Source organism: Peromyscus californicus, unplaced genomic scaffold (assembly GCF_007827085.1).
Source record: "Peromyscus californicus insignis strain IS unplaced genomic scaffold, ASM782708v3 Scaffold_8__1_contigs__length_139910024, whole genome shotgun sequence".
NCBI lineage: Eukaryota > Metazoa > Chordata > Mammalia > Rodentia > Cricetidae > Peromyscus > Peromyscus californicus.
The window spans coordinates 67,991,360-68,006,752 of NW_026294606.1; the positions used below are offsets into that span (position 1 = coordinate 67,991,360).

Consider the following 15,393-nt stretch of genomic DNA (forward strand, 5'->3'; position numbering starts at 1 on the left):
TTTATTGTTTCAAGGCACCCATTTGTGGTCATTAGTTAATAGCAGCCATTGAAAACTAACCCATCCCTTGGTATCAACTTATGTTTAGATGTAATTATAAATGGAGACAGCTTTGTAAATGCATCTTTTTCTGTTTGCAAAACTAAAATCCCTTCTGAGAAAATTCTCAGAATTGAAAGTGCACTGATTTCTCAGACTCAGCATCTCTCAATTTAATAAATAGCTTGGATGTGAGGAGGAATGAACCCTCAAAGTAACTTCTTCAGCAATTTGGATGGAGAGGCTTCATTTTTTTTTTTAGTGAATATCATGTATTCTATAATGCATAAATTAGTTAATTTTTAAAGACATACATGGTTATGCCAGGGAAAGTTTATTTTTGGAGCTGAGGCAAAGTCTCAAACCTTCAGGCATTTTTCCTAAGGTTTTAGATCCTGCAGTCAGTTTCTATAGCAACAAGTGAGTAGAAACCTCAAGGGACTCCGACTGCACTGTAACTAGAGATGTCCCTGGAATTGGGGGAACTGGACAACTGCCCAGGGTCCACTATGTTACTAGACCTCTGGTGGATGCGGGAGAGCTCAAACTCACTGAGGTGGCCGTGCAGAAGGAAGGAAAACCAGGCAGAGTTCAGGTACCATTTCCATGAAGATCCGAGGCATGTCATTTGAGAATGCAGGCAGTTCCTCATAGCTGTAGTCTCAGTATTCAGGACTCAGTTAACCACAGACCAGAGATCCCAGGAGAGAATTCCATCTGCACTGGACACGGACATTTCTCTTGTCATTGTTCTCCAAACAGTGCAGAATAACAATTATTTATATGGTATCTGCTCTGTATCAGTTCTTTCTCTACCCGCTCTCTATACAGTTGATTTATAGTATAGGGGACGATGTATATCAGTTATATGCAATTATTGAATTACTTTATGTAAGGGGCATGAGCATCTTCCAATTTTGGCATTGGAGGGAATTCCTGGAATAAGTGTCCCCTGGAGGCTGAGGAATGACTATATGCCCAGGTTCTTTCGTATCAAGCCCCCTATGCACATACCATCCACCAATCAATCTACCAGTTTTCTGAATCATTTTCTCTGCCCTCATCCCATACTTTTTAAAATGTTCCTTTTCAATAGCTTGTCCTTTTCAAGACTATCGATAATTTTCCATTGAATGTATGTCTCGTGTAATATTGGACGAAGAAAAGCCACAGTGAAGGGCATTGTTTAGAGGAATTTACTACCTTACTACTACCCTACTCGGGAAAGGACGTGCCTCTCAGCAGGGACATCACAGCCAGATTTTCCTGCAGCATTTTCCAGCTTGCAGGGAATATTTTCCGTGTGAAAGGAAGGGACAGAATACTTTTAATTTGAACCTTTAAAACCTATGCAAAAAATGTAAAAAGGGAAGACCTCATTATTAAATTCAGCCAGTAAATGAACTGTCAGTAGTTTTCTAGGCTGCTTCACGGTGACCACAGTTCAGCAAATTTTATACTTATGGTCACTGTTACATCATTTCAAGATAGTGAATTTGATGAGAAGAATACGAAGCAGACACATGTCTAGGCTGCACTTCTAATCACGTGACTGCAAAATTGAACTGGATCCTCCATTTTTAGGCTTTTGATTTAATTGTATCCTTAACATTATTTTATTTTATTTTATTTGTTTGTGTGTGTGTGCATGTATGTATTAGGGGATATGTATGTGTGTTCATTTGTACAGGTATACATATGTGTGCATATTCATATAGAGGCCAGAGATGAAATTTGAGTGTGATTCTTCTGTTATTCTTATGCATGTACACACACACACACACACACACACACACACACACACACACACACACACACCACAACCTGCTCAGTCCATTTAGTATTACATGTCTGTCTATGATTTCAGGGCTGATGACGTGGTATTGGATGACCAATTAGAGGCCTCTTCCTGGGGATACTCTTTACCCTACTCTAAGCACTTCTTTTGTCTATAGTTCTTTGCCACTTTACTTTTTGAAGCAGAATCTCACACTGGAGCCTGGGGCTCTCTGATAGGCTAGGCTGCCTGGCTATGGAACCCCAGGGATCTGCCTACCTTTGATTCCACAATGCTGGGAGTATAAACATGTATCAGCACATAAAGCTTTTTATCTGAATGCAAGGGATGGAGCTGTGGTCCTCAAGCTTGAGTGGTAAGTACTTTACCAGCTGAGTTATCTCCCAACCTACCATCCCTTCCTTACTTTTTATTTCATTAACTTTTTCTACTTAAGAGAAACACAATGAAATTCACTCAGTATCTACCACCACCAGGTTGTCTGATAAAATAAGCCCTTTCTGATCCGAAAGAACTAGTAAATTATTTTCTAGAAGTATGACAATATATAAGTGTAATCCTATTGGCTGTTGTCTATTCACAGAAAGGAAAAATTTAAAGGCATGTAAAGTAGCCTTTATGTACACGTTTGTTTTCAACAAATGTTAGACAGTATATATCAATGGCATTTGTATTGGATACTCACTGAGCAAGTGTACCCAGCGTTCAGATCCCATTTCAGAAACAAAATTAATATTATTTGATATTGATAGTTAGTTCTTTACCAAAGAAAGAAGTACGAATCCTTTCTACAAACAACTTCAAAAGACTTCTGATCTTTCTGTAAAACCATGACAATAAATCAGTTAAATATACTTTTGACATTCTCTAATAAGATACTAACATATCAAACTCATTCTGTAATGTAAGAAAACCAGCTCCTGGAGATGTTGGTATTTTCTCCCTCACCACATGTCATAGCTGCTCCTTTAAACCATTCTGCGAATACCTGAATACACTCACATGTGTACTTTCCAGAGTATCATTTTTAAAAATAATTTTAATCAATAGATACTGATGTTACTATGAATAGTTGTTGTGGTCATCTTTAGCTATCCACTTGATTCAGACTGTAATCATCTGACTGCAGAGTCTCAGCTGAGGAATTGTGTAAATCAGGTTGCCCTAGGGGCATGTCTGTGAAGGATTACTAATTGATGTAGGCTGGCCCAGGCCACTGTGGGTGGCGCCACTCCTTTGGTAGGCAGTCTAGACTGTATAAGATAGTTAGCTAAGTGTGGGTCTGCAAGCGAGACAGCAATTAATGTTCAACCACGGTTTTTCCTTCAAGTTCCCACTTGAACTCCGTTCCTGACTTTCCTCAAGAATAGACTGTGACCAGGAAGTGTTAGCTGAATAAACCCTTCCTTCCCCTAAGGTGCTTTTGGAAAGGATGTTTTATCACAGCAACAGAGATGAGAGCAGAATGGTAGTTCTTTTAATATTATTAGATAAAAGCATCTTGGCTAAATCTACCTGTGACTATATGGCAACAGATGGCTTAAATCATTACATTTAGACTGGGCAAATTTCTAGGAGTGGAATTGCTGGGAAGTATGGCAATTTGACAGTTAGTTTTTTGAGAAATTGCCGGACTGTTTTCCTCTGTGGCCACACCGATTTAGATGATCATAATCAACAGAGAAAAGCTTAAATTTCCCCATATGCTCACCTATGTGTGTTGTTTTCACAAACATATTATTTATTTTTTAAAGTGATTAGCTGTTATGGATTATATATTAGCACCTCTGCAAAATCCACGCATTAACTTATCCCTAGAATGATGATATTAGGAAGGATGGCTTTGATGGTAGCCAGGGTTGATGGGGTCAGGTGGATGGGGCCTGCACAACAGGCTTAATGTCTCATGAGAAGAGTGTGAAGTGGGTGCTCTCTAGGCTATGTGAACATACAAGAGAAGGTAGAATTTCATAAATCAAGATTAGACTTAAAATTCCACAGACTCTATAGGTGACCTGGATTTGGATTTCCCAAGCTCCAGAGCTTCATGAAATACTGTTGAAGATGCCCAACCAGTTAGTACACCAGAGCTGCCCTAGCTGACTGCAGAAGAGACGGTCTGCTGATGTGATTCAGTCTCCCTGTGGTTTTCACTTGCTTTTCCCTAGGGAGGAGTGACTCTAGGGAGCATTTCCTGTGGTTTTAGCCATTTGTATATCTTCTTGGACAAGCTTCTACTCAAGTTCTCTGCTTATTCCTGCTATTGAATGCTGAGCTCTTTATATATTCTGAATACTGTCTTTATTGGACACATGCTTTGCAAATATTTTCCCATGCCATTGACTGCCTTTTAAGTCTGCACAAAGATTATTTTTTTAATTTATAAAGACTACATTTTTAATTTAAATTTTTTGAGAGTTTAATATACTAGTACTATTTTTATATCATTTCCACACCTTTTCCCTCCAACTCTTCCATATACCCCCCACTACCTCTAAATTATTGACCTTTCTTTAGTTATTATTTTCACATACACACATATGTGTACACATACACATATATGTATCCTACTAAGTCCATTTAGTGTTGCTCATATGTTTATGTGTTTAGGGTTGATCACTCCAGATTGGAAAACCCAAAAGGGGGTCACCCCTAGAGAAGACTGGTTCTTCTTCTCCTAGTAGTCACTAATTGCCTGCAGCTCTTCATCTAAGGGTGGGTGGGGCCTTATAAGATTTCCTTCATCTGTGTTCTATGTCAGCTGGTACCATTTTGTAGGGCATTTTTAGGGAAGAGATTGTTCAGATTTAATGGGTGCAGATTTCCTGTCATATGTAGAAGATACAATCTTGTAGCAATCGCCCTGCTCCTCTGGCTCTTGTGGCCTCTGAGCCTCTCTTCTAGGATGTTCCCTGACCCTTAGGAGTAGGAGATGCCCTATAGATGTACTGGTTGGGGTTGGGCACCCCATGATCTGCTCTCTGTGTTTTGACTAACTGTGGATTTCTTCAATAGTCTCCACCTGCTGCAAAATGAATTTTCTTCTATGAGAGTGAGAGCTGTACTTCCCTGTGGGTACAAGGATACGTTTTTATTAAGTTCACTTGACCTACTTTTTTTCTCTTCTTGCCTTTGAGTTTTATGTCTTAAAAAAAATCAATGATAAATCAGTTTTCATGAATCTTCCATACTTGCTTTTAAGAATTTTGTAATTTTGAATCTCATATGTTTAGGTCTTTGATCAATTTTGAGTTAATAGTTTGACTCAAAGTCTAAAGTTTGTATTAGTTTTCTCTGAGTCTTCTGTGTCCATGGATTTTGACAGATATATGATGACATGTATCAACCACTGTCGTGTTATACAGGAAACTTTTACCTCCCTAAATGTATCCATGCTCTCTCTGCTTATCTTTTCTCTTTTCTAACATATGTAAACTGCTTTTTTTTTACTGACTCTGTACTGTTGCCTTTTCCAGATCATTATATAGTTTTCTAGTATGCTGCCTTTCTAGTTTGTCTTCATAGACTCTGAAATGCACATCTAAGAAACCATTTTTGCTAGTCGATAGAGCTGTGTCTATGGAACTTCAGTGTCTAGGTCCAACTAAGGAAAACAGACCCAGGTGCCTGCGAGAGTTGCTTTTTGAAGTAGACATTATGAGCCTCTTTTCCTATAGTGAATAACACATGAGGACAGGAAGGACATAATACTCATAGTTACCATTTGAGATGCATCCAAGAAACTGTTCTTGCATGTGTACATATGTGCAGGACATGTATGTATATATGTGTATGGATGCATATGTGTATCATGCACACATGTTGCACACATGTGTGTGGAGACATGAAGTTGATGTTTGGTGTCTTCCTCTATTGCACTCTATTTTACGTGAGTACAGTTTCTCTTTGAACCCAGAGTGAATCAACTGTGGCTAGTGTAACTGGTTGCCTTGCTGTGGGAGTCCCCTATCTTTGCTTCTTGAGTGCCGAGATACAGGTGGCAGCTACACCCATCCAGGTTTTATGGGAGGTCTGGGGATCTGAACTCCAGTCCTCACACTTGCATGGTAAGAACTTTATCCACTGAGTCTGATCCCCAACCTCCTACTGATTTTCTTGATGTTAGTCATCCTGGTTAGCATGAAATGAACTCTATCTCCAAAATAAATCAATAGATAAATGCAGAATAGTTCCAGTTTCTACTTCTATGATAGCTAAGAACGTCAAGTATCTGTTTCACATACCATTTCATATAGCCATTTACACACACACACACACACACACACACACACACACACACACACACACACACACACTGAGAACTGTCTGTTTGGTTTATTTACCCATTTATGGACTGAATGATTTTTGGAGCTTTTGTGTTTAATTTTGAGTTCTCTTTGTGTGTGTTTGAATGTGTGGGTATGTCTGTATATATGTCTGTATGCTTGTGTGTGTGATGTGTGTACATTTGCATATGTGTGTCTATGCATTCATGTACATATACCTGCTCTACATTCTTTTCTTGAGACAAAGTCTCTTGCTGAACCTAGAACTATGCTGGCAGCCAGCAAGCACCCCTGTACCCCACACAGGATTAGGTTGTGGTGTGCAGCCACACTTGGTTTTGTTTTAATGTAGGTGCTGGAAATTCAAACATAAGTGTTCCTGTTTATGTGGCAAGTACTCTCACCCACTGAGTTCTTTGTCAAATCTAGTGACTAAGTCCCTATCACGTGTGGTTGGCAATGACTTCCCATTCTGTTGCCTGTTTCTCCACAGTTAGCTTCCTTGCTGTGCAGAAGCTGTTTGATTTTACACAGCTTTGCTTCTCAATTCTTACCATTATTTTCTGGGTTATTGGAGCCTTTTCAGAAAGTCTTTAGTGAGATTTGTGTTCTGACGTGTGTTCTCTTAGCAACTACATTCAGGTCTTCAATCTATTTTGAAGAGATTCTTTTTACACAGTGATAGATCGGAACCTAGTTTCAGTCTTCTCCAGTGGATGCAGTTTTCCTAGCACCATTTGCCAGAGAGGCCACTTTTTTTCCCCAACGTGTGCTTTTGGCATCTTTGTTGAAAATTAGGTGAATTTATTTCTGGGGCCTCTTTTCTTTTTTCTTTTTTTTTTTGGTTTTTCGAGACAGGGTTTCTCTGTGCAGCTTTGCGCCTTTCCTGGGACTCACTTGGTAGCCCAGGCTGGCCTCGAACTCACAGAGATCCGCCTGGCTCTGCCTCCCGAGTGCTGGGATTAAAGGCGTGCGCCACCACCGCCCGGCCGTCTGGGGCCTCTTTTCTATTTCATTTCTCATAAAGTTTTTATTTTGCTGCTAACTTACACACTGTTCTGTAAATATAGGTCTGCAGTGTAATTTGTAATCAAATATTGTGTTACCTCCAACACTGCTCTTTCTGCTTCAGACTGACCTGGCTATTTGTGTGGTCATTTGCATTTTAACTTTTTTTTCCTGGTTCTGTGAAAAAAAATCATTGGAAATTTTACAGAGGTTGGATTTAGTTCTTAGATGAGTTTTCAATATTTGTTCTCCCAATCTATAGGCTTGAGAAGTGTTTTGGTATCTCCTTCAGTTTCTTTCGTTCTTTTCTTTCTTTCTTCTTCTTTTTTTTTTTTTTTTTTTTTTTTTTTTTTTTTTTCGAGACAGGGTTTCTCTATGTAGTTTTGGTGCCTGTCCTGGATCTCACTCTGCAGCCCAGGCTGGCCTCAAACTCATAGAGATCCGCCTGGTTCTGCCTCATGAGTGCTGGGATTAAAGGCGTGTGCCACTACTGCCTGGCTGTCTTCATTGTTTTTAAAGTTTTCATTGTAGAGATCCTTTATCTCCTTGTTTAGGCTTATTTAAGGTTTAAATTTTAAGTTATTGTATATGAGAATCTTTCCCTGATTTCTTTCTCATCAGTTTATTATTAGTTAGAAAATTGTTATTATTAGAAAAGTTACTAATTTTTATATGTAGATTTTCTATCTTGCTATTTTACTGTGTTCATCAGACCTAAGAGTTTTCTGGTAGAGACTATAGTATCTTTCAGTATATTACCATATCATCTTTTCCTGTTTGTATCATTTTGTATTTCTTAGCTCTAGCTAAAACTCCAAACACTATATTGGATGACAAGAAAGTGGATACCTCATTCTTGATTTTAAAATAAATACATTAATTTTTCCCAGTATAATGTTGGAAAAGACTTAGCATATATAGGCATTATTATGTTGAGATATTATTCTTTTATGCAATCCTAGTTTTCATTGCTATGATAAAGTATTGACCAAAACCAACTTGAGGGAGGAAAGAATTTATTTGGATTACACTTCCATTTCATAGTCTATCTTTAAGGGAAATCAGGACAGGGACTCAAGCAGAAACAGAAGCAGAGACCATGGAAGGATGTTGCTTACTGGCTTGCTCAGTTTGCTTCCTTGTACAACCCAGGACCTGCTTAGGGGTAGCACTACCCACAGCAGGCTGGGCCCTCCCACACCAATCATCAATCAAGAAAATAACTGAAAGACTTGCTGATGGGCCAATCTGGTAGAGGTAATTTCTCACTCTTCCTAGATGCTTTTAGAGAATCTAGCTTGTGTCAAATCGATAAAATTAGAAAACAAACAAACCCCAAAATCCAACCAGCATGTATTCCTAGTATTTTTAGGGCTTTATCATGAAAGGACACTGACCTTTGTCACAGGTCTTTTTTTCATTCATTGGGGGTAATCATGTGATTTCTATACCTAAATATATGTATGTGCCTGTGTTACATTTATTTATTTGCATATGTTGAAACATCCTTTCATCCTTGGGATGAAGCCAACTTGATTGTGTTCTATGACTTTTTTTAATGTGTTGTCAAATTTGACTTGCAAGTATTTTGTTGAAAACTTTGAATTTACATTCATCAGGAAAATGGTCTATATGTTTCTTTTTTCATCCATCATTTATTAATTATTTTAGAAATTCATAAAACTGGTTTGGTAGTGTTCCTTCCTTTTCAACTGTATGGGACTTGCTTAAAATTTTATATATTTTATATATATTTTTTAGAATTTCGTACATGATTACTATATTTACATAATTTCTAATTCTCTCACTCCCTTACCCAACTCCTCCCAGGTCTTTTCCTCAAATTCGTGAATTTTTCTTTAAATTTCACTGTAGACATATATGTAAATTCACATATAAACACACGTACTCACACATCCTGTTGAGTCCACTTAATGTTTGTTGCTCAAATGTATATGTGTTTATGGATGACCACAAGGAATTGGATAATCTGTCATCCTTTGGGAAGACTGATTCTCTTTCCTCAGCAGCCATTAGTTGCCTGTAGCTCTTCATTTAGGAATGGGGTCTTGTGAGACTTCTCTCATCCATATTGGCATGTCAATTGAGTTGTCATTGTGAAGGTCTTGTTTAGGTGACCGTATACTTGACACTTCATTTCTGAAGCTTTTCTGTCATTTGTAGATAACATTATGTCCCAATAAACAACATGGTCCTCTGCCTCTTACAGTCTTTGTGCCCCCTCTACCACGATGTTCCCTGACCCTTAAGTGTAAATATTGTATATTTATCAGTTAGGGTTGATACTTCCAACTGTCTATTATTCTCTGTACTTAACCAGTTGCAGATTTCTGTGATAGCCTTTGTCTGTTGCAAAAACAAGTTTGTATGATGAGGAGGGAGAGATACTCTTATCTCTGGGTATAAGAATAAGTATTTGGGAATGTAGTTAGGAATTGTAAGGGTTTAGAAAAGTGGCAGCAGTGGGTTCATGACTTCACCAGACATAGGTAGTTTATAATACCAGACATGAATTCCCTCCTATTGAATGAGACTTAAGTACGATTAGACAGCTGTGGGTTAACCCCAAGATGTAAATGCCATTATTGCCCCACTGGGCACATCTTGCCATGTTGTTGTGGTTGGTGGGCTTTACAGCTATGTAGGACTATTGATTTCTTTTCTCCCTTGGTAGCTTGCATAGCATCTTTGGATACTATGAGAGCTAGTCCTCAGGAAGGAGGTTTCCAGGTCCTCCAAAATATTCTATCACATTGTAGCAGAACTTAGCAGTAATACACCCATTTCTAGAGTTGTCTTTGTTGGAAGACTAATACTTCTTCAATATTAATGTTTGTCAAATATCTGGTTGAATTGCTTATTTTTGCTTGATTTAATTTTAGAGGAGTCTAGAACTTTATCAGCTTACTATAGATTTTCCAGATTTTTGAATTTCCTATAATGCATTTTGATCATATGGAGAAGACACGGTGGCAGGGACATGAGGAACCTGGTCACATTGTGTCTGTGGTCATGAGGCAGAGAGAAATGAATGCTAGTGCTCAGCTCACTTTCTCCTTTTCATTCAGTTCTGGGTCCCACACCATGGATTGATAGTGCTACACTCACATTAAGGCTTCTCTGTTAGAATTTTGTGGAAAGACCTCCATAGATGTGCCATGAGTTATGTTTTCATGATTCTAAATTTAGCCAAATTGACAATAGAAAAAATAACTGTTCTAGGTAAAGATGAATTTTTCCCAGAAAATTAAATTTCCTTGGGTATAAGATGTTGATTTGAGTCAAGCAACTTAATAAACACAGTAGTAAAAAAGAGGTAAGCTGCTTTTCTACTTGAAGGCTTCAAATTTTCTAGCAGAACCATAAAGAACATTTTTCTTAGTGCGTCTCTGAGCAAGATGCTTTTTCTGAAGTTATATTCCTGTCTCTATACCTCAGTGATAATATACCTTATCCATAGTTTCAGTTCCTCTTATGTTATAGACTACAGAGAGATTAAAAAATGTACAATATTACAATTCTACTGCCCTAGACTGCAAGGAGACTTTTCTTAATGAAAGCTTTGGGGTGGCAAGAGTTGTGCATTTCAATTCTTGCTAAGAATTTTCAAAATGGGGAGAAATATACACCCTTGAAAATTAATTCCCATTATTTCTTAGAAAAGTTACTGACTGAAATGGGGAAGACTCTGAGTGGACTCTAAGAGTTGAGAAGCAATGATCAGACCTGGCTTGACCTTTGGTATTTCATATTTGTCTCTCTTATCTTAAAAAGACTTTCCATAGGATTTTCTGGCGTTTTTGATGCATGTCCAAGATACACTGTGACTCCTGTGTCTACCCATGGACTTGCTAAAAGAGCCAAGTGTTGTTTCAAAAGCAAATTTGCTGCTGTTTGTTATCAAGTCATTTTAGCAGTGGATGGGAGACATTCAGACAGGTCCCCATATCAAAATTAAAACTTCCATCTGGGGATTAAAATATCATAAAACTTATTAAAACATGACTTTCATTGCTTGTTCACATCTGCAGCGTAAGGCAGTCTGTCTTTGTAGATTTTTAATTCACATTATATGTCTTAGAAACATGGAACCAGTGCTATGGTGTCTTTGTGGTAAAGATGCTGCAGAACCTGTGTTCTGTCCTGTACCTTTATCATTTCCTGTATATGGAGTGATGGTTTTCCATCTAGTGGAACACCTTTCAACATTGTTATTTCCCACCTTTTTTCTAATGACACAAGAAGTCATTTTCATAACAGGCAAGGGTGAATTTCAGATAGAGTTGGCCTTTTTACTCCTGAATGATCTGACTTGGCTCTGCCCTGGATCTAGTATTACATCTGTAGAGTAGTGGGTAAGTTATTATGTTCCCAGAGACAGGATTCCACATAACTGAAAGGAGCTAAGCACTTTATCTCTCACTGGATTATGAGGAGTAAGGGATGCAGAGGAAACACAAGGAAGGATATGTAAATGGCGGTATATGTGAAGTAAATAGAACGTGCATCAGATTTTGTAGCATAAGCATTTTAAAAGTATATTCTATGTGAATGTTGTTCTTGGAGCTTGAAGTATTTGTGGTGTTTGCTTGAGCATGATGCCATCTGCATAGAATACAAGACCAATGAACTTCTCACTGGCAGAGGTTCTGTGGCTGTTACAGACAGGTACATTCCTTTCTGCCATTTGTTAGACACTCCAAGTCAGCAGCAGGTCTATAGGCTTAGGTTAACGAGAACAGTAAGAAATTAAAAACTGCTTAAATTTTTGTGACTTGGTTTTTGGGACAGAGTCTCACATATCCCATGCTGGCCTCAAACTTCCTATATAGTTGAAGATGACTTCTGATTTTACTTCCTCTACCTCCCGAGTGCTGGGACTGCAGGCACGTGGTACTATGCCTGGAGCGTGCTGCTAATTCAGCCACATCCACTAAATGACAACCATCTTATTTGTAAACTAAGGAAGAGAGGGAATCTTAGCTCAGTATTTGCAGATGAGTTTATTCAAAATATGAGCCATTAAATGACCATAGGTGATATAATTGAAATATAATTATGTTGCCAAGCTTTGGAGTTAACTGTCAAAAATTGCTTCAAATTATTGACATTCAAAGATATTGGGCAAATTCAATTGGTATTGTTGATTCTTTAAGAATATCGCCACAAATTCATTTTTAAGCTCTTAAGAATAAATAATGTCCACTATACACATAAACTTTAATATAATCTGGATATAGATTAATTACTACGGTACTAAAAAAATAGTTATCTATGTCTGAGTGTCATCACAAGGGACCAAGGTGACCATGGCATCTAGAATAACTACCATCTAGTGGAAGCCAAGGAGACAGCTGAGCATCCAATAGTAGTTCTCAGTGATGCCAACATTAAGTTAGATCTCCAGGCCACACTGACCTGAGTCTCTATGTATTCCAAAGGAAACAATTATGCCATGATATTCTCTCTGACCCTGTTAGGGTGAAGAATTTGAACTAATACAAGCCCCAACCACACTGGGCACTTCCTACAAAAGCCTGGATGCAGCTTTCTTCCCAAATGGTGCTATGACATTTGGTAGACATGAAGTTATTTCCACTTGTCTCTTCAAGAATAAAATACAATCCTAGGAAATGATTTCTTTGTTCTAAAGGTCATGGGGACCTTGGTCTTCTCTTTGACAGTCAATAAACACGAGTGCTTTGCAAAAGCTAGTACATTTAGATGTTTCATAAGCCTAATGGAGCAATCAGAAATTGTACCTTTCATGTCTTATTTACTTCACATTTAAACACATTCTGAAGACGGGAAAAGTTGGCTTGCATTGACAGCTGTGTCATTTTAAGACTTCTGCCAATGTGAGAGTCCTTCCAGCCACCAGCAAGCGGCTCCATTTAGCTTACATTTCAAACTTGTGGCAGGAATAGGTACTCAACTCTGGTAACTATTTGGGGAATTCTGAAGGTTATTAAGTTCTGAATAACAGTCACTCATGCTTTCCCACCAAGCTTTTCTCAGCAGTTGAATATCTCTGGATCTTATTCTGGTTTTTCGTTCTTTTTTTAGCTGCCTGAAATGACTCATGTTCAAACACCACGACCCTGGATGACGTTTCTCCTGCAGAACATTGGATTGATCCTAGGCTGGCTTTCTCTTTTGCTCTTAGCTGTATATGAACAGAATATTAGAATATAAGTTAAGATTCTCCAATATCTTACAAAATGAATTTATCCAGTCATATCTCATTTCTTCCATGTTCTCTATGCTGATCGCTAAATTTGGTATTTTTATTTTAGGCAAAGAATCTGTCTTTTATCTTAACTTACTGATTATGTATTGTAATTTTTTAGAATTATATAAAGGTGAGTCTATCTTGCATTGAAATGTTTAATTTTGTTTCTGACACAGTGGTGGACCACAGTAATGGTTAATGTTAGTAAATTCTGAATTCCAGTCAACTGCAAAAATATTGTTTCTCTAAGAAGAACATTTATTTGTTGTATTTGAAGCAGACAGGTGCCTTTTGGGATAAAAATCAGCTGCAACAGTTTTGTGGGTTTTTTTATGTTAATAATACATTTGTGATTTATAGACCATAAGCAAACAGGAGAATAGAAATATAATAAAGGCTAGTTTTAATGTGATGGTTTCAATTAGCTTCTGTTACTTTCTACACAAATCCTGTCTTTCAAGCTGCTATAGCATGCTCACCTGGAAGAATCAAGGCCTGTTGTCAGCGGTAGATATGAATAAACAAACTTGGGAAGCCCAAAAGATATGCCAGGATGTCTATCTGTTCTCCTGTAAAAGTCAGAACACATCTGTTCAAGGCAAGAATTGTTGATGTTCCTGAATCAATAAGGTAACAAAGAGTCAGGCAGGAATCCAATGACTCAGCTCTCATAGGTTATATAATAGGCTGTGCGTGTGCGTGTGCATGTGCGTGTGCGTGTGCGTGTGTGCATGTGTGTGTGTGTGTGCATTTAATCTTACTGATGAGTTATATGTTTGCATTATTTCTGGGGTCACTTTAAATGGGATGTCAGTAGGTGAATTCATGAACAAGGAACATTACTGGTAACCTAGAGTATTATTAAAATAGAAAACAACTCAAGCTTTAATAACATTGTCCTTTGGAACATGGTGCCTACTGTTTTTCTTAGTGTTTAATGATGGGTCTTGACAAGGGAAAAGGTTGTTTTGTTATAATTGTGACTCACGGCACTCAGTTATGTATCTCTCCTACCTCTTACTCACCAACTGGTGAAAGTTCTTTGTCATGCCCCAACCCAAACATAATCTTTTAAAACTACTTTGCTTTGATTTCAAAATGAAGTGGACTTCTCCATCTGTCTTTGTGCTTGCCTAGAGACTCTGGGTTATTGTGTATGGGAACTGAGTGTACACCAGGAATAGCTAAGGACTTCACTATAGAGAGCACAGATGACTGGCTTCATCAGTACCTCTGACTCCAGGGGTCTGAGAGAGTCCTGAATCCTTGACTGAGAACTTTCAGGCATTGAAAGCAGCTGGCTGTGGCCAGACTCTGAATGCCACTGACGAAAGAAGTCATATGGACCTGGCTTTGAGAACAGAGCACAGGCCTATTACCCAAGAGCTGTGTGCTTTTGACTGAGTTGGTTAACACTTCTGTTCTTTGCTATTTTTCCTGGGAGGGAAGCACAGAGAGCCTCAGCCTTCTAATTGTGGAGAGCAAGCTAGACTGAACAAACACTCCTTTGTACAGGCTATCCTGGGGGAGAAGCTGCAAACGAGAAGTACCAGACACTATCTGTATTTGTGTTTTAATGTCCAGGTTCTGATTTGGACATGTAGCCAGCATTTATGCTAACTTAATTGGAACAGCTCTGATGGATGACTGTGGTTCTGGTCCAAGGTTAGAGAAGCCTTGGCTAAATTAAAATTTGAGATGTGAGCTGTGTACTCTATAACCTTCAAATGAGAATGATTTTGATACCAGTGGAGTTGGAATCGGTGTGCAGAGGGGCTTGAGTGGAGCCAGCTATCAGGACACATTCTGAGTACTTTGCAAGCTTATCACTCCTGTTTTCTGATTGGAAGCAGAGACCTGGCCACTCAGAGGTCATCCTAAGGATAGTAGGACGTAGTAGCTTCTGAGGGCACCTTTTTGGGTTCCCCTTTTCTCCCCTTCACCTTATCATTGATTTGTTGATCATCAAAATGTGTTCCAGACAGCATACCCTAAGTAATCTTAGAGTT

At 38.4% G+C, this 15,393-nt stretch overlaps 1 protein-coding gene across 4 annotated transcripts in view; it reads left to right on the forward strand.

Moving 5' to 3' along the window:
• The window catches only part of Slc39a12 (solute carrier family 39 member 12), an 87,689-nt gene extending 73,893 nt beyond the window's left edge, over positions 1-13,796 (forward strand). For all 4 annotated transcript variants that reach the window (XM_052729654.1, XM_052729657.1, XM_052729656.1 and 1 more), the window contains one exon: positions 13,219-13,796. In XM_052729654.1, coding sequence (XP_052585614.1) covers positions 13,219-13,347 — 129 coding nt within the window. In that variant the 3' untranslated portion in view covers positions 13,348-13,796. The remainder of the gene's footprint in view (positions 1-13,218) is intronic.
• Positions 13,797-15,393: the final 1,597 nt, after the last annotated feature.